This window comes from Acanthochromis polyacanthus, chromosome 11 (genome assembly GCF_021347895.1).
Source record: "Acanthochromis polyacanthus isolate Apoly-LR-REF ecotype Palm Island chromosome 11, KAUST_Apoly_ChrSc, whole genome shotgun sequence".
Taxonomy (NCBI): domain Eukaryota; kingdom Metazoa; phylum Chordata; class Actinopteri; family Pomacentridae; genus Acanthochromis; species Acanthochromis polyacanthus.
Genome location: NC_067123.1, coordinates 31,304,446 through 31,330,514, shown reverse-complemented (window position 1 = coordinate 31,330,514; position 26,069 = coordinate 31,304,446). Strand labels below are relative to the sequence as shown.

The 26,069-nt window shown below is 40.7% G+C and overlaps 1 protein-coding gene across 3 annotated transcripts in view; it reads right to left on the bottom strand.

The window, feature by feature from the left end:
• The window catches only part of phkb (phosphorylase kinase, beta), a 348,185-nt gene that overhangs the window by 140,766 nt on the left and 181,350 nt on the right, over positions 1–26,069 (bottom strand). For all 3 annotated transcript variants that reach the window (XM_051955810.1, XM_051955811.1, XM_051955812.1), the window contains 4 exons: positions 24,516–24,573; positions 19,042–19,119; positions 10,763–10,921; positions 9,160–9,254 (listed from right to left, as the gene is read on the bottom strand). In XM_051955810.1, coding sequence (XP_051811770.1) covers positions 9,160–9,254; positions 10,763–10,921; positions 19,042–19,119; positions 24,516–24,573 — 390 coding nt within the window. The remainder of the gene's footprint in view (positions 1–9,159; positions 9,255–10,762; positions 10,922–19,041; positions 19,120–24,515; positions 24,574–26,069) is intronic.

The following is a 26,069-nucleotide window of genomic DNA, read 5'->3' as shown; positions in this document are numbered from 1 at the left end:
AATGGCTGTTTTTGATTATTTAATTTTCAATAAATTTTTATTTATTGTTACTTTTGTGAGTTTCAAGTGATTTCAGTGAGAATTGTGGGTTTTTCCTTCTTTAACTGAGGGGTACCAACAGTTTTGTCCATGTGTGTATGTGGAAAAAAAGCCTGATCAGAATAATCTAACAGTCTAACTTCAAACCTGCTTGATTCATTAAAGACTGTGAATTTTTGGGGGTCACGTGGGACCACCGAAGGAGATGGCTGCCTAGAATTTTCTTCCCCAAAGATTCTCCTATTTTCATGTACATTCTTTAAGGCCTACAATTTACATTACAACGACATGTAAAGTGCAGTATAACAACTGTGTGTGATTAGGCATGTTTATTTCAAGTCGTTTCTCCTCCCTTCCTGGCTTCTACTTCGAAGAGCAGAGCAGCTAAGCAAGGAATAAACAATGCTAGTATGGCTAATGGTGTTAGCGCAACATCGAAGGCAGGATCCAACTCAGCCGGTGTTCATAGCCTTGCAACCGATGCCCTTGAAGCAACACTGGAGAAAACAGTACAAGAAATGGCTCAAGTTTGCAATATACTTAAAGAGCTACAAGAGGATGTTTCCCATGTCAAGCGAGCACAAGCTAAAACTAGCATGAACACACGCGGCCATATATGACAGACTAGATGAGGCAGACAATCCTATTATGGACTTGGAAATTGCCAGATTGACCACTGAATTACAGAAAAGAGCTAAGTGTTATGATGAGTTGGAAAGAGTCCTGCAAAATGCAGAAAATAGGGACAGACAACTGAATTTGCAACTGACCGGACTAAAAGAAAGTAACGGCAAAAATCTGAGAGAGATAGCCCATCAGCTCATTGACGACATTCTGGGAGTTAAGCTAGCTGACAACAAGGTGCAGTGGGTGTATCGAGTGGGAACACCATTGACAGATGAAGATTCCCCCCCGGCCGTTCGTTATGAGATTCCCCAGTCCACCAGCAGCTCCATGGCTGAGAGTGGAGACCTCAAGCCTCCCACCCCGGCCTCCACTCCTCACACCCAAATGCCCCCCATGCCACCAGGTTCCAGGAGCAGTGTTAACCCCCAAGACCCTTCCTCTGACGAAGAGGGATCGAGTGATGACCGCTGCTAAGGGGAAATACAAGAGCAGGGCTGCACTGGAATGGAAAGGGTCCAAATGGTCATTTTTTCCTGATGTGACAAAAGCGGTTGCTGAGAAGAAGAGGAGATTCACTGACGTCCGGAAAAGACATCATGGGCTGGAGATTCGATTCGCATTCGCCTATCCAGCAAAAAAAAAAAAAAAAAATTAACTTGGAAGGGAAAGAAAATGACTTTTGAAGAACACAAGATGGCGCTGCTGTTCCTCAATAAGTAGAGTCCCTATATTACCAGAGTAGCAACAACTGGGGATCTGACACCATTTTGTTTCCATTCACTGTGCCATGCACTAATGCACCCATGACTGTGTGTGTATTCGCTTAGCTATTTGTGGATTGCTTACTGATTTGAAGACATGTTTTGGACAAAATATTTTACTGGCTTGTTTTGTCTGGATGTCCAAGGTTGGATTATGGCCATTTTTTGTGGAATATTTTCATCTGTGACTAGTTATGAGCCTTCAAAGGTGAGTTGTGCTGTTTACATTATTTGTTGTTTGTTGGACAAATGCGTTTATATTACCCGCTGTGGTAATCACATCTGAAAGTGGTTTATACCGGCAGATTCATGAGAATCTAAGCTTTCCATGGGTGTATAATGTTTCAACCCGGTCTCACGGGGATTCGTGAAACTGTGACGTTTGCGGCCGCTGCCGCAAACGCCGATGGACAGCTTAGATCGTCATGAATCCGCCGGTATAAACCACTTTCAGATGTGATTACCACAGCCGGTTTCGTTCGTGGTGAGCTGCACGAAAAACATGACGACATCGTGTTGGTGCGCACGAAACCGAAACAAAAACTTACGTCACAGTTTCACGAATCCCCGTGAGACCGGGTTGAATGTTTCTATCATCGAGTTTGCAGCTTCGGTCAATTTAGCAAAGTACGTTTGCACATCTCAAGACGCCCCAAATACGGGCCGCTGAAGTTTAACTGGGTAACCCGTTAAACTTCAGCGGCCCGTATTTCATGCATCTCCATGCATGAAAATGGTCAAAGTCAAAATAACCACAACTGCCTAAAATCACATCAAACTTTTCTGTCATTCACCCATACATCATAACATGAAAGTACATACATGGGACTAACCTGGCACAAAAACGATGATGAAGTCGGTTTCCATCCCACTCTCCGGACTTTATTTTCCCCCAGTTTCCTTCTTTCACTATTACTGGGAAATCTAAATATGTTGAATCCTTTCTCCGATCGATTTGTGCACCCAAAGGCACTGTTGTGCCCATCATTTTTCAGGTATTTAGGAAGCGAAAAAAGACCTAGAATTACTCTCTGCGGTGTAAACAACGTTAACAGGAAAACCCAGCGTTCATGAAACAAAATAGCGCCCATTGATCACGTGACCAAAATCTTTTGGACCCATCATGTCGCTACTCTGGTAATATAGGGACTCTATCAATAAGGAGACAGAAGGCTCTAAATGACTGTGGGTAGGCTTCTTGTCTTAATGCAGATGCATATTCTACAGGTAACAGATCTTTCAATAGCCATAACCCAATAGGTTATGTGCTATTTATTGCTGGGGGTTGTTATTGGGTGTTATTTCTTTCTCTGTTGATATCTGATGCCAGGCATTTTCAATTATTTTCAGACTTGCCACTATTATCTTTTGCAATTACTTATCAAAATAACAAGAATGTGACATGCACTGAGCAGGCCTAGGCTATAGTTTAGAGGTGTGTTTTTTAAAATTTTATTTTATTTCATCTTATTTTATTTTGATACTTTGCTTTACATGTAGGGACTATTTCTGTTAATCCTGGGCTTAAATATTGGGGTTGGGAGAATGGTGTGGTAGCCACTGAATCAGCGCCTCATGGACCAGATCAATGGAGGGGTTTCCTTTTGTTTCATTTCATTTTGTTTGTCCCCTTTGTCCCTACTGGTGGGTGGCAGAAGTACAACATGATGGAGCATCATGTCTATGGCTATACAGAGTAATAACAGTCATATTAGATATCCTGGAACATAAATGGGACACCAGAATCCTACTAAGTTGAAGAAATGTCTACTTTATCTTAAATCAAGGCAGGCAGATGTGGTGCTCTTACAGGAGATGCATATGAAAAACTCAGAGGCAATGAAACTCTGAAAGGGCTGGGTGGGTTATGTTTTTCATAGCTCATTTGATAGTAAGAAACAAGGCGTCGCAATATTTGTGCATATGAAATTGAAATGTGTACTACTTAAGGAGCACAAAGATGAAGAAGGGAGGGTTGTCTGTACTGAACCTGTAATAAATTGAAAGAAAATTAAAACCTATGGAATGTCTATGCCCCTAATGTGGATTACCCTGTTTTTTCCCCACAAAGTCAGAGGACTTCTTGGGACACTTGACGATGTTTGCACAATACTTGGAGGGGATTTTAATCAGACGGCAGACCCTGTATTGGATAGATCTAAGTACTCTACACCATCCAGGCGCCAAGTAGCAATTTACCAACTCCAGTAGGACTTTGGCTTAGTTCTCTATTGGAGATTGATGAATCCCACTGAGAATATACTTGTTACTCACATAATCATAAGTCACACAGTAGAATAGATTATTTTCCAATTTCTAAAGACCTGAGTGAATCAGTTATTGATAGTACGATAGGTGTCATAGCACTAACTGACCATGCAACGGTAGAGCTCTGTGTGTCCATTTGCTTAGAAAAAATCAAAAGTAACAGGTGGCGACTCAACACATCTCTTCTACAAAATACTGTGTTTAAACAAACAAAAAAAGAGAGAGAAATGTAAAAAAAACACTAGTGAAGATTTATTGAAACAAGTGTGTGAGCTGAAGTATACCATAAATTCTATATATTGTAAGAAAGCTGAGTATACCATGTTTAGACTTAGGGTCAACTTCTAGTGGAGAGAAGGCTGGTAAACTGTTGGCTGGACAACTGAAAAGGCAGGAGACTGCTACCTGGGATTAGAGGAAATAATGGCAAGATAGTTACTTCGCCCAATGAAATTAACCAGGTGTTCATGGATTTTTACAAAACTCTCTATACATCAGACACAGTTTTCAGCCTTGATAAATTGAAAACGTGGTTTTCAAAGATCCAGTTCCAAAGTCTGTCCCCAGAACAAGTACAGAGTTTGGAAGCACCGATTAGAGAGGAGGAAGTTAAGAAAGCTATTCACTCAATGCAGTCAGGTAGACGATTTCCCTGTAGAGTATTACAAGCTGTATATTGTTATCTTCACACCTGTCTTAACAGAAATGTCATTATCAGCTGGTCAGTTGCCTAAAACTCTCAATGAATCAATAATGTCGGTCATCCATAAGAAAGGTAGAGATTCCCTAGATCCATCTAAGTACCGGCCCATTAGCCTGGCTAATGTAGACGATAAAATTCTCACAAAGGTTCTGGCTATGCGGCTGGAAAAGATTATTCCTGATATTATAGACTCAGATCAGGTGGGCTTTGTAAAGGGTCAGTCATCTTCTGACAATATGAGACGTTTACTCCACCTTATGTTTCAAAACAGAGAGTCTAATGTACCTGTTGCAGCTTTCTCTTTAGATGCAGAGAAGGCTTTTGACAGGGTGAAGTGACAGTATCTGAATAATGTTTTGGACTCTTTTGGGTTTGGACAGGGATTTATCCAATGGATTCTGTTGATCTATGCAGAGCCAAAGGCATTAGTGTTGACCAATGGGGTAGTATCATCAGTGTTCAAGATATCTAAAGGCGCAAAACAAGGCGACCCCCGAACTCCACTATTATTTGTTTTATTTCTTGGGCCACTTGCCATGGCAATTAGATCAGACACAAGTATACAGGGGATAAGAGCAGGAGCAAGGGAGCATAAACTTTTCCTTTATCCAGACAATACCCTATGGCTGTCAGTAGATCCTGTCTCTTCAGCTCCTAGGTTCTTGGAGATAATGGAAAGCTTTTCAGAAATATCAGGCTCAAGATAAATTAGCATAAATCTGAGGTGATGCCAATCTCTAGAACCTGTCTACCAACAATAAACAGTCCACTTCAAATCTATGGACTCCAGTATGCAGTATCTTGGGATTCGTCTTGCTCCAGCTATTAATGACATGGTACAGGCTAATTTTTTCTCATTGCTTCAGCCTATAAAGGCTGCACTGGTGAAGTGGAAAATGATCAATCTTAGCTTATGGGGAAAAGTTGACATCATTAAAATAATAATTGCTCCACAGGTGAATTACATATCCACGATGGTGCCATTAGGTGTCCCAGACTCTTTCTTAAAACAGTACAATCAAATTATCAGGGACTTCCTGTGGAATGACAAGAAGGCCCGTATAAAGCTCGAAAAGCTGTTCAACCTTGTGTTTTCCTTATAGTTGTGCACATCTACTAATTCCTAATTACACTTCTAAGTTATACTCATTGTACAGACTTTAGAAATTACAAATATAGAACTTCCTTTTTTTCATGGTGAGGGGCAGTCCACTTTCAGCCAATACAGAAAGTCCTCCCTCCTCGGGAGCACGGCAGAGGTCCATATCCACTATCTGGCGGACAGCTGGGGAGAGACGCGGGCTGCTCTTACGGCTCAGAAAAGTCGAAGTTGTTTGGTCGTAGAGGGGAACTAAGTCGGGAACATATTTGTCAAGTGTTGTTAGTACTGTTTGTCTTAAACAGTAGAGCCTTGTTCAGCTAGAAAAACCAAGAAAAAGTGTTCTATCTATCTATCTATCTATCTATCTATACATACATACATACATACATACATACATACATACATACATACATACATACACATTAGGGCTGAGACTTTGTGTTTATTACAATAATTACAGAAAAGATAACATGTTGAAAAAATGAATCAAAATTAATCACACCTTTCTCAGTTCCCCAATTTCTGGCACGCTGATACACACTCCAGCCCAGTAGATGGCGGTAATGAATGTAAAGTCGGTTTTCCAGCTGTGAAGAAGATGCGCAGTACGAACTGAGTGATGTCAAGAAAGTTTGGTAAATGGTGAAGGAAGACGAGACCGCATCTAGCTTGTTGAGAGGAAAGTTTTCTTTCAAAAATCTTACCGATGGCAGCTTGGATAAAAGCGTGGTTGTGTGCAAATTGCGCAACGAAGAGTTTTCTGATCACCGCAGCACTTCAAGCTGACAGTATCACTTCACTGCAAAACATGTTGCTGATAGCACAACAGGTAATGTTAGCTATGACAGTTCTGGTACCGGCAAATGGTGTAGCCATCCCATAATGGACCACTTTCAAGACAATGAAAGTGCTTAAGTGTACAAAAGTCTTAAAATGTTGAATACAATCACTGCAATTGCACTTTAAGTTGGCAGTAATCTGCAAATTGACATATTAAAAATGCACATAAATATCAATTAAGCTGACTGTCTTGTAATAATTTAATTATGAACTATTAGTTTAAAAAATGCATTCATTTTTTATAGATAAAAATCTATATTCCTAAAAAAAAGAAACATCAAAATTACAGCATTTATTACCAGGGGTGAAAGTAAGCCGGTACGGTCCGGCAAAAGATCTGGTGGCGGTACGCAGTATTGTTAAAAGATCCGGTGGTGGTACGCCGCTCTTCCACCGGTACGCCGCCCGGCTGTCTACTATGACCGTAACACAGCGACTGCTATGGCCAATAGCAGCCAATAGCAAATTGGTGCGTTTGATTTATTGCACTGGGACATTTTCCACAACTAGTCAATAGACATCAACAAGCGCCGCTTGCGCCAGGACGGGGCGAGCAATAAATTACAATTGAAATTCCACACGTTCTTGTGATTGGCTGAAAAACTTTCAACAGGATTTACAACGTTATCATCAACAGACAGATATTTTAAATAAAAATGCAGAGAAGCACTACAAAACAGTCAAGATTTTTTTTTTTTGTCAAAGTAATGATGCAGAGGAAAATAAGTTCTATGATTAAAAGAAAAGACAGGGACACTGAAAAAGGGTTACCACAGAAAATCAGAAACTAACTACTACTACTATAACTACTTTAGGCCTCTGTGGAAAATCTTTTAGGCGATGTGTTTTGATGTTTAGTTCCATTTTGAGTGTTTGCTCTTGACCTCATGTCTGTTCTTAGAGCCTTGTATTCTGGATGTTTATCAGTGTTTCAATTAAAGCAAAAAGTTCACCATATTTCCATGTGTTTTTAATTCCTACCTATTCCATTGGCCTACAGTAAAATATTAATATGTTTTTATTTGTTTGCATTTTAACTTTGCTATTTTGAAATGCATGAAGTTAGAGCGAGATGAGGGTTTTGGTAATAGTACTGGCAAGAATTTAAAACTACTTTCACCCGTTTATTACACCCAGAAACTATGAAAACAGAATGAATCTATGGATTTTCAACTTTCTGAAGATCCTTGAACAACTCATGCTTATGTTATGTGCCAGACAGTGGAAATCCTAACTAAATCCAGGCTTTAAATCATCAAAATCGCTTTTCTCTATTTGTCCCATTTTAAAATTTTATAAATTCAAAATTATAAACACGTATATGTCACGCCCCCAGCTGCAGGCCACTATCTAGTGGCAGTAATCTCCCCCTCCCTTTCTGAGGGGGAGAGTACTGCATCAGTATTCTGCATCAGTAATCAGCTGACCTGGAGCTAGCAGGTTTGAGTGGTTAAATCATCTACTCCCTGGGTCATAAAAGCAGACCTCACTCACCACTCAATGCTGGACCGTGAACAAGCAAGTTCACGTTCAGCTCCTTGGGGATTTTGCCTTCAGCGAATCTTCATTTTGCACTCCTTTCCAGCCTGGACTCTCACCTGCTCGAGTCATTTTCCATCCATCTACCTCAAGTCTCAGCTGTCTGTTGCCACTTCGTCTCCTGTATCCTTCCCCGTCTCGGACCATTCACGCCTCCCCTGGTTCTGGTCACCACGTGCCACCTCATGCCGTCTCCTGTTTCACTCCATGCCATACCACCGTCTACCTCTGCACCTGCCAACGACCTCCCCAGTTCCCCACATGGTTCCCTGTCAGCTAAGTCCCCGATCCTGAGCCAGGCTGGTAGTTTATTTGAGTATCATTAGATTCGGGTTCATGTATTTGCTTCTGTAAACTTGGTATTGTTGTGTAATATTACACCATTTTGTTCGGCTTCTGTTTCGTATACCCTGCTTAGTACTATCATTGGTTGTGTCTCTCTATTAGGACATTCCGAGGGTTGTTTAGCCACCCCATTATGTAGCGGAGCATTTCAAGTCCTGGTTAATTCTACGTAGCATAGATTTTCTGCCATAATATTCCCTTGTAGCATTTCTTGTGTACCTTAGCTCTCCTGCCTAGGTTTTACCTTCTGTGGGTTAGCCACTATGTTCCTATTAAATAAGAATTAGTGTAAGATTTCCGCCTGTCCGTTAGAGGGTTTTGTTCTCCTGTCCACCCTAGCTTGTATTCTGTGTAACAACTCGTCACTTATGGAAATTTGTATTAGTGTAATTCTTCAGCCCGCCTATTAGAGAGTTCTGTTCTCCTGTTTTGCTTAGTTGGTATTCAGTGTTATAATCCGTCACTTCCGTTTGTAGCCCTTAGTTTAGATTTGTAGTCTGTTTTGCTATTTCTTCATATATTGTAAATAAAAACCTTAAACTGTTCCTTGAGCATCTTTTCTCATTCCCTGGGATAGATGGATGTATGGTTTACAAAAACTAACAAAACTAAATTCTAACAAAGTGATTCAATACTCAAAATTGTCTTATTTTCATGGAACCAATTAATTTTAAGCTCTTTTTAGAATTTGTTTAGTAGTATAGCTGTGATTGTACGAAAAGAAACTGCACTTGAAGAGTGCACCTTAGACTGATTCTTAATGCAATGCATATGCAAATGTATAGGGTGTCCAACAACTTTTTTCCACCACTGTATATATAATTCTATTATACAAGTACACTTTAAGTATTCAAAATGGCAAGTTGTGAAATTAATGTTTAGAATTCAGATGAGAGTGAAGTGATATAGTCAGTCAGATTTACATTAAAGCATACCTGATTGGAGTAGCGCATGCTGACATTGCGCTGCTCCTGACGGGGCACGTAGCGGTGGATGGGATCAATATCCTTCGGGCTGATCAGCTCATCCACTGGAGAGTGAGCACATACACAAAGGTAGATATGATAACGATTAACATGCATATACACGCCTCCACCAACAAAGGAAAAAAGGGTACAAGGGAAAAGATCCATTTCCCAAACAAATACACACACTGGATGGGTCAAACTGTGTCTTAGGATTCATGTCAGTAAAGTGTATTTAAAATTATTAACTGGTTATAAACAGAAGTGGGTAGTAGCTACCCACCTCTGTTACATTTACAGAGTTACATTTACTCTGTTACATTTACTTAGTAACTTTAAAAAAAAAGTACTTCTGAAAGTAGTTTTACTCTGCCACACTTTTTACTCTTACTTGAGCAGATTTGTGAAGAAGAAACATTACTCTTACGCCGTTACACTGGGCCACACTTGACTCATTAATTTTTTATTTACCACATTAGATATGCTTTATTTTGCCAGAGAGATGAACCCAGTGGATCTCTCACATGACTGTGTTTCACCAATCAAACGAAGCAACAATAATCACGTGACTCCGTTTCAACAGACGTCGCCGTGCAGGCACATGACCACATACGAATTGTAGCAGCATAGCGACACAAACTTTACACACATAATAGACAGGGAATGAAAAAAACGGGGGAATTTTCAAGATGTTTGATCTTGCTTCAGAGTCCGACAACATTACCATAGCATTAGCATGGATATCTCTAGCTTTTGTCTTCTGTTTACTAACATGGGCGAAGTGAAGCGTGATGTCAGGCATGGTAGGTCCACGTGATACAGCAGAGGTGGGGGTTCCGAATATTCGGATCTCAAAATTAATATTCAGATACCACCACAACGACTGAATATTCAGATATTCGGGTCCAGCCCGAGTTGTAATGTTATTTTCTATCTACTGAGCCGGTGCCATTTGGAGGGAAGTGAAATACAGTTTATCTTGCCACTGGAAGTAGTTTGTACTGTTCAAACATAAAAACGTTACCTTACTACAGGTATTTGTTTCTTAAGTTTTATGTTGTAAAAAACTCAGATTTGGAAATTTGTGTTTCTTGTGCCTTAATTTGTCTTTTTTGTAAAGATGTTATCTATTTTTGCAATTTTTAAAATTTTATTATTTGGAAATACCAGAATTTGCACATTATTTTACATTTTTGTCTGTCTGAATACGTCATTTCTAAAACATAAATCGTACATTACAATCAAACAGTTACTCAGTACTTGACTAGTCTTTTCACCAAATACTTTTTTAATCTTACTTGAGTAATTTTTTGGATGACTACTTTTTACTTCTACTTGAGTGATATTATTTTGAAGTAATGTTACTCTTACTTAAGTACAATTTTTGGCTACTCTGCCCACCTCTGGTTATAAATAAAAACAAAAAACTACTGACTGACATAAATCATGTGGTGTAATCATAACAATTCTGACCATAAAGGTGGAGTCTGTGATTTTGGAGAAGGATTGTTGATGTGTAGATAGTTAATATATAAATATTACAGTCAGCATATCAAAGCACACACAGACGTACCCAACAGTTTGGCAATGTTGTACAGGGCCTGACCCCACAGGAAGACCATCCCATCACGGCCAGAGTTGCTGGGAAACCGCTTCTGGCTGCCATGCTTGTTCTGTTCTGCCTCCACAAAATCAGCCGGTACATAGTAGTATTTGGGGATCACAGCATGGCCTGATGTGAGAGACAAGAACTGTGAGCTCTGTGTACTAGCACTTTCTCACCAGGTTGAAAGAACCCAGAAGACCAGGATTCGTGTTCCGTGAAAGACAAGCAATCATAAGCCTCAGGTTGCACTTCTGCACAATTTGTCACTTCAAGGTTCCCTATTTACTGTCTATGTAAACAATGATGCAAGGGATTCTGGTAGCATCATAATGCGTTTCAAGAAATGGGGCATTCCTTGCAAAAAAAATGAGGTCTCAGCTACTCTGGTGCATCTGGCTGCCACTCAAATCCTCCAAAAATTTTACCGAAATATCACAAAAAAGGTTTCCAAACAAGCCACCATGTTGATCTTGTTATAAATCCAGGAGCAGGCAGCCCATGAGTGAAGTATTCGTCCAATCAGGTGCAGTCTGTATTTGTGGGGCTGCATCAGGGTGCAGTTTGTGTTGCATTAATGCTGAAGAAAACCTGTCAGCTGTTTGTTGAGACACTACATAGTTAATCTCAGTATTTTATTATATGCTGATGATATTCTTTTGATTGCAGACGAAGAAAATAAGTTACAAAATATGTTGAATATTATGAATGACTGGTGTATAAAAATGAGACTTGTCATTAATCAAGAAAAAACTCAAATAGTTCATTTCAGGAAACCTTTGGTGCCTCAAAGTGACTATGAATTTTATTTTGGGCAAACATTGTTGTTATATTCCATAACTTATAAGTATCTTGGTTTTGTGTTTCATGAAAATATGAGTTACTGTATGGGCAAAAGAGCTCTAGCAGACTCTGCTGGGAGGGCCCTCGGTGCTGTAATTAATAAGATGAAAGCTTGCCCGGATCTGACTTCTGTTACGTTCACTCAGCTGTTTGACTCCATGGTTGCACCTATACTGTTTTATGCAGCAGGAGTATGGGGATCGGGGGAGGACACCGAGTGTAACACTGTTCAGCAAAGGGCTATAAGATACTTTCTGGGAGTTCATAAATTTACCCCTCGGGCAGCCATAGAGGGAGACATGGGCTGGGAGCCTTGTGTTGTGAAGCAGAGGATTGAAGTCTTAAGACTTTGGAACCGCCATGTATGCTTACCTGAGGACAGGCTCACCAAGAGGGTATTCAATTGGGATAGAATTCATAAATATCCCTGGACTAAGGGTGTCCTTGAAATCTTTGTTAGTATGAATTTGCAGTCCTTGTTTCAAAACAATTTGCAGTATAAATCACGAGACCAGAGAAAGATATTGTTTGAGATCTATAAAGAAAAGTGGTACTTCGATTTGTTTCGTAAACCAAAATTATGAACGTACATTCAGTTGAAGGACTGTTTTTCTGTAGAGCCTTATGTAAATTGTTATTTAAAAAGAGGACAGAGCTCTCTGTGTGCTCAACTCCGAGCTGGAGTGCTGCCTCTACAGATTGAGGTTGGTCGTTACAAAGGGATCCCAGAGGATAAAAGACTATGTATTGTGTGTGATATGTCTTTGGTTGAAGATGAATTTCATTTTATGTTTTACTGTCCTTTGTATATGAATTTGAGAACGGTTTTGTTTGCAAAAATCCAGAATGTTAATCCTGATCTGTTTTGGATGTCCGAGGGAGAAATGTTAAAATGGTTATTTGAAAACGAAATATTTTCCGTTGCAAGCTATATAGAGAAGGCATGGATTTTGAGACTGAAAACCATGTGTTAGGATTCTGCATTTGTTGTTATTTTTCCCTGTTTTTTCCTTCTGTGTTCTGGTCTCTCTGTCTCCCTCTGTCTGCCTTCTCTGCATCTGGTCACTGATTGCTGTCACCTGACACAATCAGCTCAGAGTCATTTCACCTGTTTCCCCTCTGTATTTAAGCCCGGCCATTGTTCTCAGTAGTCGCTGGCTCATTCGTCCTGGACTCACCTCGTTCCCGTCTCTGTTCCCTCCTTTCCCCTGGATTTTCTGCTCACAGGATTACACCGTTTTCCCCCATTTGGATTGCTTTTTGGACTCAATGATTTTCATTTGGCCTTCAGTAGTTTATTCTTGTTTTGTGAGTATTTTCCTCTGTTTTGTAGTTTGCTGCGGTTTAGTTTTAGAAAGCCATCTCAGTCTTGTTTTCAGTTAGCCGTTGTTTTATTTAAATAAACCTTTTTTCATAAAATAAGGCTGACTGTCTAGTGTGTCTGCATTTGGGTTCTCCACACGCCACAGCCCTGACACCATGTATACAACCTGATGTTTATAGTGATTCATTTAACTGTATGCCATCTTCTCTGTTTGATGACCAGTGTCATATAAGCCCATACGGGCTGGGCACTTATATGGGTGCATGACACTTAAATAAAATATATTCATTCATTCATTCATTCATTCATTCATTGTACACCCATCAAGGGTCTAATGTTGGGAAGTGGTGAAAACCCTTATGTCGAAAAACGCCATTGTGGACACGGTCCATTTGACCTAAGTTTCATTTGCTGTTGTTTATTTTTGGGTTTTCATTCGCTTTCTAGGTAGGATTAAGCCAAAAGCTATATGGTGAGGTTTATGAAAATATAATGCTTTTTGTAGACACTTTCACATGTTCAAAGCTTGGTTAAATTTAGATACCAGACCGGCTAGGAAAATTAGAATTGACTAGGTTTTCTTGTTTGAAGTTTCTCCTACTTTTTCTAAGTTACCAGGCTGACAAATCCCATCTAATAAATGACTGGTTTGCTAAAAAGGAGCAAAAGTAAACCAGTAAAATAAATGGGAAAGATACATTAATGAAAAAAATACATATTTCCCCTCACAAACATATGTAATCTGGCAGAATGCGTTTCTCTGAAAACACAACTGAGAATGCAGTTTAGTCGCTTAGAAACATAATTTTGTGGAGACTCGGTTAAGACAGCACCTCCTGTGTGTTTGACTGAATCACCGATTACAGAAATGACAGAAGATTGACTTCAATAACAGTGAAGTAGTGACATGCAAAGAATGTAGCAACAATTTCACATAGTAGTACAGTTCAAACATATAATTTTTCAACCAATTTTGCACTTTGGAAGAACATCCTAACATCTAGGCATTTACAAAAACATGTGAGTTGACCAGTAATATGTGTTCTTTCCCAAGATGCTCTCATGTCATCTATCAAGACTGTAGGAGCTATTGAAGAAATACTCAAGTGTATTTTCACAAACCATTCCTAAAATGTGCATAATGTGCCTCAGCAGCTGATTTGTCTCAGAGGAAAAGTGATCAGGACACAAATTTGTGTCAGATGTGTCGAAATTTGTACTTTAAGCTGACCAACTTAGGCTGGGAGACACAGGAGAAATTTCCCCATGCTGAATCTTCTGACAACCTGCTCCTCTGTACAGCCTTTTTGAGCCATGCTGCATATATTTTAGTGATCCAGTATGTTTTATTTTCCTCGCAGTCTGTCTTGTTGTCTCCTCTCTGTTCTGTTTTAGTATCATATGCAGTTCACCTGAAAACTGTCAGAATTTTTTATTGTGACTGTTAGTCTGCTGAGTAAAGCATGGCTTCTCATTTTTTTGTTGCTGTTGTTGTTTTTACAGGACCTAATGCAAAGGGTTTATTTTGGTGAACTTTTGATTGAGGCATGACATGTGATTTTGATGAATTATCACAATTTTAAGCATATTTTTGGTTACTTGTTCTGATGGAATCTTAGTTACTCAAGGACCATCAGAAATATAAAAAATTAAATGATTCTTCCTGTCTTCACAGTTTGTTTGGGGGGGGGGGGGGGGGGGGGTGCAGAGGCTTAACATACATCCATCCACCCATTATCTATATGTTGCTTAATCCTCACTAGGGTCGCGGGGGGCAGGGGACACCCTGGACAGGTCACCAGTCTATAACAGGGATAAATATACAGACAAACAATCACATTCACATTCACACCTACGGACAATTTAGAGTTAACATGCAAACATGTTTTTGGACTGTGGAAGGAAGTCGAAGTACCCAGAGAAAACCCAAGCATGCACAGAGAGAACATGCAAACTCCATACAGAATGATCCCGAGAAGGCGGGAACGCGAGCCAGTATCTTCTAGCTACAAGGCAAAACTGCTAACCACCAAGCTTCTGCGCAGCCCTGCTTAACATACAGGTTGTTGTAATTCTATTTACATAGCTACAATAGCATATATCTTTTACAGTCAACAAAATTGTCAGGCTGGCTGCTGCTGGCTCTGGCTGGTGCCGCCTTCCCCTTTTTTTCTCCTCCCCTCTCTCCTTTTTAGGGTTCCTGAGATTATAGCAGCAGCAGGTGTCTTCCATCTCAATCAGGAACAGGTGGAAATGCAGTCAATCAGCCTCACTCCCCTGCAATAAAGCCTGACGCCACACTCCTCTCAGCGCTGGATCGTGATGCCTCAAGTGTCAGTTGTTGTTTGCTGGCTGTCTTAGTTTGGAGTAATCCTGCCTTAAATAATTCTGGTTGTGTTCTTTTGCTGCAGTTGATGATCCACCTGCTCCTGCCTGCTGCTGGAACCTGCCCTGAATTCCTCCACATGTGCTGAAGTCCAGCCCGAGCATCTTAGTTAGAGCATTCGTTTGTATAGACTTTGTTTTTGAGCCTTGCTTAAGTTCCCTTTTCTTATAGTCAAAACAAGCCCTCTAGCTTCGTCTTTAGTTGTGTTCTACAGAGTTTGAGTAGTCATGTTAAAGATTTTGTGTTCAGTTCTTATCTGGGTGTGACCCCCTGTAGTTATAGCCTCAGTTCATTCCGCCCACCACCAGTAGCAGCATGCTCACTGCCTTAGTACCCTGCTCGTAGTTTTCTGACTGCAATTGTCACTTCAGCTTCTAGTATTAAAGCCTTTATGAATCAAGTCAGCTTTGTCTGTTCATTCCCTGCACCTCAGCTCACCTCACGAATCCGAACAAAAATATGGTAAAGCAGATACATCACTACATAACTATCAACTATAAAAAACACAACTAAATATGACATCAAATGAAATGAAATTGAAAATAAGTACGAATTCAGTCTATTTTTTAGGCTACATTTTGGCCTCTTTGAGCAGGTAATTGTATCTTTGATAGAACAAATATCAGGGATACAAAATGGTACCTGTATACAGTAGGTGGTTCACTGTGACTCTAACCTGAGTGTCTGGAAAATACTGACTTTAAGAATAGCATGATTATAGTTGCTGCTGCCCATTTGCAACTGTATAGCAGCATCCTGCATGTATCATGACAACAATAAGAGCCTATGCCTACTGGTATGTCGGGCAAACCTGCAGCAGAAGGTACAATCGCAGCTTCTGACTGCAGCAAATACATTTATGGGTTTAGACTTTTCATGAGCATTAATGGAAAACAAGAGAAAAAGTGCTATCCTTTTAAACCCAGCCAATTAACTTAAGGAGTTTTGTTAATTCATACAAAGCCAGTATAAAGGCTCTGTAGAGACATCTGGGTCAAATGAAGTCAGGTCTGTCTCACATCATTATCCTCTTTGCACTCCAGTCATTCCTGTTCTATTATGAACAGACCAAAAGAAATTCAAAGCTCTTGACACTCCTATCATATAACTGTCTCTCCTCACAGCAGTGGCTGCAGGTAAATATACAAGAGAAGCCAGGCTTTTTGCATATGAGGAAAGGCTAAGTTCACTTGTGACACCCTCTGAGCCTCAGTTGCAGTATATGGAATATGAATATGTATGAAGGGATTTAGTAAGTGAAACTTTTTCACTGGTAGAGGGAGAGAGGAAGAATCTAAAGCTCTAAACTGAACCAAATTGATGTGCCAAATGAGATAACGTTATATGTACACTCAACAAAAATATAAACGCAACACTTTTGTTTTTGCTCCCATTTTTTATGAGATGAACTCAAACATCTAAAACTTTTTCCACATACACAATATCACCATTTCTCTCTAATATTGCTCACAAATCTGTCTAAATACGTGATAGTGAGCACTTCTCCTTTGCTGAGATAATCCATCCCACCTCACAGGTGTGCCATATCAAGATGCTGATTAGACACCATGATTAGTGCACAGGTGTGCCTTAGACTGCCCACAATAAAAGGCCACTCTGAAAGGTGCAGTTTTATCACACAGCACAATGCCACAGATGTGGCAAGATTTGAGGGAGCGTGCAATTGGCATGCTGACAGCAGGAATGTCAACCAGAGCTGTTGCTCATGTATTCAATGTTCATTTCTCTACCATAAGCCGTCTCCAAAGGCGTTTCAGAGAATTTGGCAGTACATCCAACCAGCCTCATAACCGCAGACCACGTGTAACCACACCAGTCCAGGACCTCCACATCCAGCATGTTCACCTCCAAGATCGTCTGAGACCAGCCACTCGGACAGCTGCTGAAACAATGGGGTTGCATAACCAAATAATTTCTGCACAAACTGTCAGAAACCGTCTCAGGGAAGCTCATCTGCATGCTCGTCGTGTCAGGGCTCTCCCCTCACCCCCACTCCCACCTGGCATCCCAAATACCCCAGCAGTGCACCAAGTGGAGTGTGGGCACACGGCTGCCTTCACTCAGGCAATCAGCCACTTCTCCGGAGTCTGGGCAGCTGGAGATCATTCTACTAATTACACCAACCACAATAAAGACCGGTTCATCCCTCCACACCCTGCCAGATTGTTTTACTCGACGTATGCAGTTAGTAGCTCTCTAGCCTTCATGTCTCTGTGTCAGTGTGATTCAGCACTAATCCTGTTTCTCCTCTCTGCCTCGCCAGAACCAGATGCCCGGACCTCCGTCTGTCGTGCCCCATTGGAACCCTTCCTGGACCGAATCCCCTCCGGAATCCCTCCTGGCTCCTTTCCCCTCCCCCTGGTGCCTCTGAATCCACCTAACACCTCCCAGACCGGTTCTGGATCCATGCCTTCCCGGATCGCCTACGTTTGGCTCGTCTCAGCCCCAACGTCCTCCTCCTCATTGGTTCTCACCCCCCGCCTTCCTCCCAGCTGCCAGGGATCCCTATTCCATCCAGTGCAACACTCTGTTCCCCCTCATGGAACCACGAAGGTTGCCGATCCCCGGCTCAAGCACTGCCCACCTGGACTCACTCCCATCCCCTCTGAAGCATTCTCTGGCTCATGATCCACCACCTCCACTCCCCTTCCCTACAATAAAATATCCTTAAACTCCACCTTTGCCACGATAGCGTGGTTCTCTGTTCGAGTCCTGCCTAAATCTGTGACACGTCGTCCTCATCGGGGTCTCGACATGACTCTAGTTCGTCATCGTAACCGATTTCAGTGGGCAAATGCTCACATTCGATGGCGTCTGGCACGTTGGAGAGGGGTTCTCTTCACGGATGAATTACGGTTTACACTGTTCAGGGCAAATGGCAGACAGCATGTGTGGCGTCGTGTGGGTGAGCGGTTTTCTGATGTTAATGTTGTGGATGGAGTGGCCCATGTTGGCAGTGGGGTTATGGTATGGGCAGGCATCTGTTATGGATAAAGAACACAGGTGCATTTTATTGATGGCATTTTGAATGCACAGAGATACCGTGACGAGATCCTGAGGCCCATTGTTGTGCCATACATCCAAGAACATCACCTCATGTTGCAGCAGGATAATGTATGGCCCCATGTTGCAAGGATCTGTACACAATTCTTGGAAGCTGAAAACGTCCCAGTTCTTGCATGGCCAGAATATTCACCGGACATGTCACCCATTGAGCATGTTTGGGATGCTCTGGATCGGCGTATTCCCGCCAATATCCAGCAACTTCGCACAGCCATTGAAGAGGAGTGGACCCCCTCCCCCAATAGAAGAAAACTGCACCTTTCAGAGTGGCCTTTTATTGTGGGCAATCTGAGGCACACCTGTGCACTAATCATGGTGTCTAATCAGCATCTTGATATGGCACACCTGTGAGGTGGGATGGATTATCTCATCAAAGGAGAAGTGCTCACTATCACAGATTTAGACAGATTTGTGAACAATATTAGAGAGAAATGTTGATATTTTGTATATGAAAAAAGTTTTAGATCTTTGAGTTCATCTCATAAAAAATGGGAGCAAAAACAAAAGTGTTGCGTTTATATTTTTGTTGAGTGTATGTGTTTGTAATTTTTCACATTCATGGTTCACTGCACATGTATCTGTGTACGTGTTTGTATTGATGTGATTACTCACCCTCATAAGAATGGAAGATGATGGGTTCAAGGAGGTCCTGATACTCTTTGACCTGAGACTTGTTTCCTCTGAACACTCCTATAACACACACACACACACACACACACACACACACACACACACACACACACACACACACACACACACACACACAATAGTGTGCTCAACAGGGACTGTATATTGTGTACATATGTGTGGGAGAGTAGGAGTCATGTGTACATGTCTCCATGAACATACAGGTGGCTTGCAAATGACGTCACATCCGCCTCATTACCTATGCATATCATGAAGTGGTGGTCAGCGGAGCTGATTGTTGACTGCAGCAAGCGTGGCTAACGTTCACTCATCGGTCAAAAATGCCTTTTGCGTGTGTTGTTTCAGGTTGTTGTAATCGATCAAATCGCAAAATTGATAAAGGATACTTCAGGGTTCCTCGTGAAGAGATTAAAAAAGGGCCTCGCACTGAGGATTTTACGAAAAGACGCAGAGAAAAATGTCTCGCTAACATTTCCTTATGTTCGAAGGGAGCGGAGTTAAAGAATGCCAGAGTCTGTGGCGATCACTTCGTTAAAGGTTAGTGAATTATTATGATATACATGCTTAGAGCCTGTCTGTGTTGGTTTTAAGACCCATTCTTTAAAGATTGGTAATACTAACTACCCACTTAACAAGCTAACGTTCGCTGTTTTTAGCTTGTTTATTGTCACAAAACTGTCACATTGAAGGATTATTTACCCTGCCATGCAGTCGCAGTGTGCGGTTATTATTTCTCCATCTTCTTTTATCAACAACCAGGTATGAGTTGGTGTTTTTGATAAACATTGCGAATGTTTCACCTGAAAACAACAGCAGAAAAACGTTTTAGCATCCACCGAGCTAGCACACCTAGCAAGTACAAGTTTACATAAATCGTTACTTACACGGCTTTTTATGATGCAGGATTTGTCTTTCAGAATCTTAACTCCGACTTCTTTAACCCATCCACAGACAAAGAAATTGTATGAATCCATGCTTTTCCAAGCCTTCATTTGTTTAGCAGTGCAAAAGCTTGTTTGTAGCACCAGATAGTTTGAGATATCAGGGAACTGAACTGGCGGATATTTTTCCAACTCGTAGGTCAAATCCTTCGCGGATAACGCATACGGACCTATGCCATCACAAAATTTGAGTTTTTCGATGTATTGAGTTTGAGAATTAGAATCTAAAGCACGAAAATACTCCGAAAAAGAGTCGCATTTTCCTTGCTCTGCGGCAGTCATTTTGGTTGGCCTGACCACCACTTCATTAACCGGAAGTTAATGCCACCGCGAAAGTCACGTGTTTGCAAGCCATCTATATCAACCCGGTCTCACGGGGATTCGTGAAACTGTCACGTAAGTTTTAGTTTCGGTTTCGTGCGCACCAACACGATTTCGTCATGTTTTTCGTGCCGCTCACCACGAAATGTTTTTCGCTGTGGTAATCACATCTGAAAGTGGTTTATACCGGTGGATTCATGACGATCTAAGCTGTCCATCGGCGTATACTGCTTGTGTGATTGCGTTTGCGGCCGCCGGACATTCTTGAAATTCCTATGCAAATTGGTAAGTGTACCACCGGCTTATGGTTAGGTTATGGTTAGGTTATGGTTAGGGTTATGGTTAGGGTTATGTTTAGGGACGATGTCATGCAAAATATAGCGTTGGATTCGCCACGGTTTTACATTAAAAATATAATATACACATTCTTTTGAAATACGTTCTGAGTGGCACGAAAAGTCCGCCGTTTAAAATACATTGGTGCGCATTTCGTGGTGAGCGGCACGAAAAACATGACGAAATCGTGTTGATGCACACGAAACCGAAACTAAAACTTACGTGACAGTTTCACGAATCCCCGTGAGATCGGGCTGTCTATATACATGATAATGTTTTTCCACCTTTGTGTGAGTGTGTATTTGTACAGTTGTGTTCAAAACAATAGCAGTCCATCATGACTAACCAGATTAATCACGGTTTTTGGCAGAAATTTTATTATTAGATGGCAAATAATTTACTCGTAGGTGTTGTTGAGTCACAGACACCAGCAGACCTAAAATTCATGACATGCATGCTCCTGAGTTTGTGTAATTGAATAAATAATTGAAAGAGGCGTGTTCAAAATAATAGCAGTCTAGAGTCCAATCAGTGAGCTCATTTGTTATGTGACGAAACAGGTGTGATCAGTGGTGGCTGGTGAATTTTTCTCTTGCGGGGGCGCACTTAATTTACCAAACCAAATAGCAGAGTCGGCAACACCAGAATACAAGAATTGATGTAAATTATGTTCACAGCCATTTGATGTGCTACGAGGGTACACCTAAGCACTACTGCTGAGTCAAATAGACAATTAAATGCACGTAAATGTTATCAGCTAGTGAATTTGAATTTATCTCCCCAGTGTTTGATATGATTTGCTCCAAATAAGGTGTAATTGGTACACACAAACCCTTAAAATCTCCTTTTCTATAATTAAACAAATTAAGAATGTATAAATATGCAAATCTATTTTTTACTTCAAAAGTAAAAAAAAAAAAAAGAAGAAACAATTCATTTTTCCAGCTTCAAAGAGTGCCAAATGCTTCTTCTGTCCAGCAAAATCTTTGGAACAACATATTTATATTTACATACTCAAATAAACAAAAAAAATCCATACCAGTGAAACCAACAAACATTGGACATTTTGTAAAAAAAAAAAAAAAACTGACTATAAGGCTTAAAGCAGACAGTGCTTCTGTGAGCTAACTTTTACATTAACAACCTTACATGACAATGAGAAAACAGCAAATCTGCATATTTAAGATCAAAGCAATAAAAATTTGTCACTTTGCCTGAAAACAAAATACTGAAACCATTAGGCATTATACTCTGTATAACTGTGCATGTTACAAATAAAACCTATCTTATCTTAGGCTTTGAGCCCAAAGTGCTTCTGTCAACTAACATGAAATATTTACAATGAAAATAAAGAAAAACAGTAATTCCTCAGATTTCAGAACATATGAAAATCAACAGGCTTTCAGTCTAAAGTGCCACTTGTGTCAACTAACATTTCTATTTACATTATTAAATGACAAAAAAGTAAATCCTCACATTTTAGAGATTAAAGCCAGCACCTCTACATCTGTGTTATTTTTTGTACGCAAGTTTTAATTAAAGGCAAGCAGATGAACAAACCACTCGCTTCTGCTGCCACCCCATGGCCGGTGGTGTGTAAAGCGATCAGAGGGAGACAGGCTGTCTCCCTCTGATCGCTCCGATCACTCAGCGGGGCGCAGTCAGCCTGCGCCCCGTGGTATCCTGTCTCTTGTATTTAAGAGGAACGAACTGCGCATGCGAACTGCGACTTTTATTATAAACTAAACATCTTAGTAACTCTCTACAGGCTCTATTATCCATTTTGCTTGTTAAAAACATAGGATATATATGTAAATTTAAATTTAAAAACGTTTTATTAAAGGAAGGGCTGTGACTCTCTGCATGATGTGAGACAGAGGGGGCGGCGCCCTAGCGCCCTCTATTGACCAGTTACCCCTGGGTGTGATACAGATGGCCTTATTTAAGGATGAAGCCAGCACATGTTGACCATGCAATTCTCTGTGAAAACCAAAGATGGGTCGTTCCAGACATTGTACAGAAGAGCAGCGTACTCTAATTAAAAAGTTGATTAAAGAGGGGAAAACATACAGTGCAGAAAATCATAGGCTGCTCAGGTAAAATGATCTCCAATGCTTTGAAATGGAAAGCAAAACCAGAGAGACGTGGAAGAAAACGGAAGACTACAGTTCGGATGGATCGATCAATAGCCAGAATGGCAAAGACTCAGCCAATGATCAGCTCTAGGGAGATCAAAGAGAGTCTGGAGTTACCTGTGAGTACTGTGATAATTAGAAGACGCTTGTGTGAGGCCAGTCTATGGGCAAGAAGCCCCCGCAAAGTCCCACTGTTAAAAAAAAAGACGTGCTGAAGAGGATACAATTTGCCAAAGAGTATATGACCTGGCCTAAAGAGAAATGGAGAAATATTTTGTGGACTGATGAGAATAAAATTGTTCTCTTTGGGTCCAAGGGCCGCAGAGTCTTTGTCAGGCGACCCCCAAACACAGAATTCAAGCCACAGTACACCCTGAAGACCGTGAAGCATGGTGGTGCAAGCCTCATGATATGGGGCTATTTCTCTTACTATGGTGTTGGGCCCATTTATCGCATACCAGGAATCATGGATCAGTTTGCTTATATCACAATACTTGAAGAGGTCATGCTGCCTTATGCTGAAGAGGAAATGCACTTAAAATGGGTGTTTCAACAAGACAACGACCCCAAACACACCAGCAAGCGTGCAACATCTTGGTTCCAGACCAATAAAGTTAGGGTTATGGAGTGGCCAGCCCAATCCCTGGACCTTAATCCAATCGAAAACTTGTGGGGTGACATCAAAAGTGCTGTTTCTGAGGCAAAACCTAGAAATGCAGAGGAACTGTTGGAGGCTGTTGAGTCATCCTGGGCCGGAATACGAGTTGACAGATGCCAGAAGTTGGTTGATTCCATGCCTCACAGATGTGAAGAAGTTCTCAAAAACCGTGGCTATACAACAAAATATTAGTTTATTTATTCACAGGAATGCCAAATCAAACTGTTTTTTTAAGTTTGAAATGAACAGTGCAGATACTGCTATTTTTTTGAACGGGCAAAAATATTTGTTCCTGTAATTTTCTGCAAATGATTTAAAATATTGAGAAATTTCTCACCATGTTTCAATGTAAAGTGCATTGTTCTCAGTTAATAAAATAAAAAACTTTGCATTTTCCAAGCAGGATTTTGAGCTCTACTCACATTTTGAAGAACACTGCTATTGTTTTGAACACAACTGAAAATAACTCGTGCTATGGGAGCATGAATCAATTCACACAGTCACAGGGAGGAAATTTAACCTTCTTGTGGAGACAAAGACCAAGTTCCTATAAGATAAATTGGCGCATGGACTTGGTTTAAAGCAAGGATAAGATTAGATTCAGAGCTAGGCAAGTTATGACTGTTTAAGTCTCCAGAGAAATAATCTAAATCAATGTAACATGCACTGAAGTGACGAACAGCTGAGTGTATATGAGCATATGATTTAATTTTCTGTATAAAGTCAGTTCGTGGTTGCCTCACACCACATAGTGGACTTCATTACAGGGTTAACTTTGTCTTTCTTTTTTCCTGTTTTACACTGGGTGTGTAATTTTAAAAAAGTTGCTTTTAAATTTATTTTAATTCATCTTTCAGTACAACAGAAATAGCCTTAAACAAGGAGGAAAAATTACAAATTACATCTTTTCAAAAGTGTCTTTAAGTCCTCTAAATCTAGCAAACATTAAAATGCAATTCCTTGTCAAATGCTGCAAGTCTGGTTTTTATCTTGCCAATGACCCACTTGAGGCATCATAATAGCAGCTGCGAATAGAACAAGGCTTACCGTCAATCATCATGTAGATGAAAAACATGGGAAACTCGCACTCGATTCCATCAAAAAGCTGGAAGAAGACGAGAAGAATGGAATTATTGCCTTTCCATTTCACAGAGGAGAGTTGCACAAGGACTTTAAAGCAGGGATTGCAGAAATTTAGAAGCACTGAATATGTAACAGTATGGCATAGAGAAAGCCATAGAAGATGTGATATTGTGGTGAAGACTAACACATCAGAGAAGAATAATAATGGTACCGCTCAAGGTCATTTTTTTAAAATAATAAGCTGTGTTTGTTTGTGGAGGACATTTGAATGTCTAAAGTGTCAGAAAGTTTATGGTACAGAAAAACAAGACGATGCTGACTCTACAAAGAGTTTGGCAGTCATGTGGATATCGCAGACCAGTTACACCCCCTATAACAGCAACACTCCCAATGACAGCAGCATCCCCTGGCAGGACAATGCACCATTCCACACAGCAAAGACTGGTCAGGTGCAGCACAAGGAACACGGCAAACAGTCCAAAAGGGGTGATTGAGCCATCAGGTTTACTAGATCCCTATTTGATTGAGCATCCATGGGATGCACCAGAACAGACCCAGCAACCCACATGACTCAAAGTGTCAGCTAACAATGTGCCGGTGCCAGACACCACTGGACATTCCCAGATGTCTCTGTTCATGGCCCTGTGGACCTGAGCCATTTTGGTGGCATAACAGGGATTGAAACAATATCAACCCAGTGGTTTTAATATTGTGGTTAATCAGTGTATGCCATATATTTCTCATTTAGAATGGAAGGACCTGTTCACACTCAAGAGATGGATTTAATGATAATTCAGCTTTTGAATTCATGCTGCAGATGTTCCTTTAAAATCCTGTGACTGGCACACTTTCATGTCACAAACATATCACAGATTGAAAAGTTTTGGTTCAGCTGTTTAGTTGTTAGTTTGATGGAAAGTTTTCACACTGGCTGGAACAGACAGGCCCATGCTGTTTGAATTACACGAAATATGTTAGGTTAAAAAGCTAAGCTAAGATGTCGGGCCAACTTTAGCCTCCAAAACAGCTTCAAAGCTCTTGGTCACAGATTCCCCTAGTCTATGGGTCTGTGACTGAACAGTATTTATCCAAAATATATTCCCTCACTTGGTGTTTTGAAACATCCAACACAAAAATCACCCTTTGAAGTTCAGTTGGACTGGGAAGCAATGACTACGAGAACCATCGCATATGATTTAATACTTTGTTATACATACCAAACCACTCACTGAGCCCTTTCACTCTGTATGGAGGCATATGCATTCAGTTTATTCAGGTTTTAAATTTGATTAAAATTCTTCCACATAAACATCTAATAAGCAATTTGACTGACTAATCAACTGACCGTCAACTGAATGCAAAGAAGTCAAAGACAGCGTGTGGCAGCAGCTGCAGAGAATTTTTCCACAACAAACACTTGAACCAGCACAATTGCTTGCTGGATTATTCTCTCAATCTCACTCAACCAGAAATCTTATTATAAAGCGCACACCACATATGTGTGTGCTGTAACACACA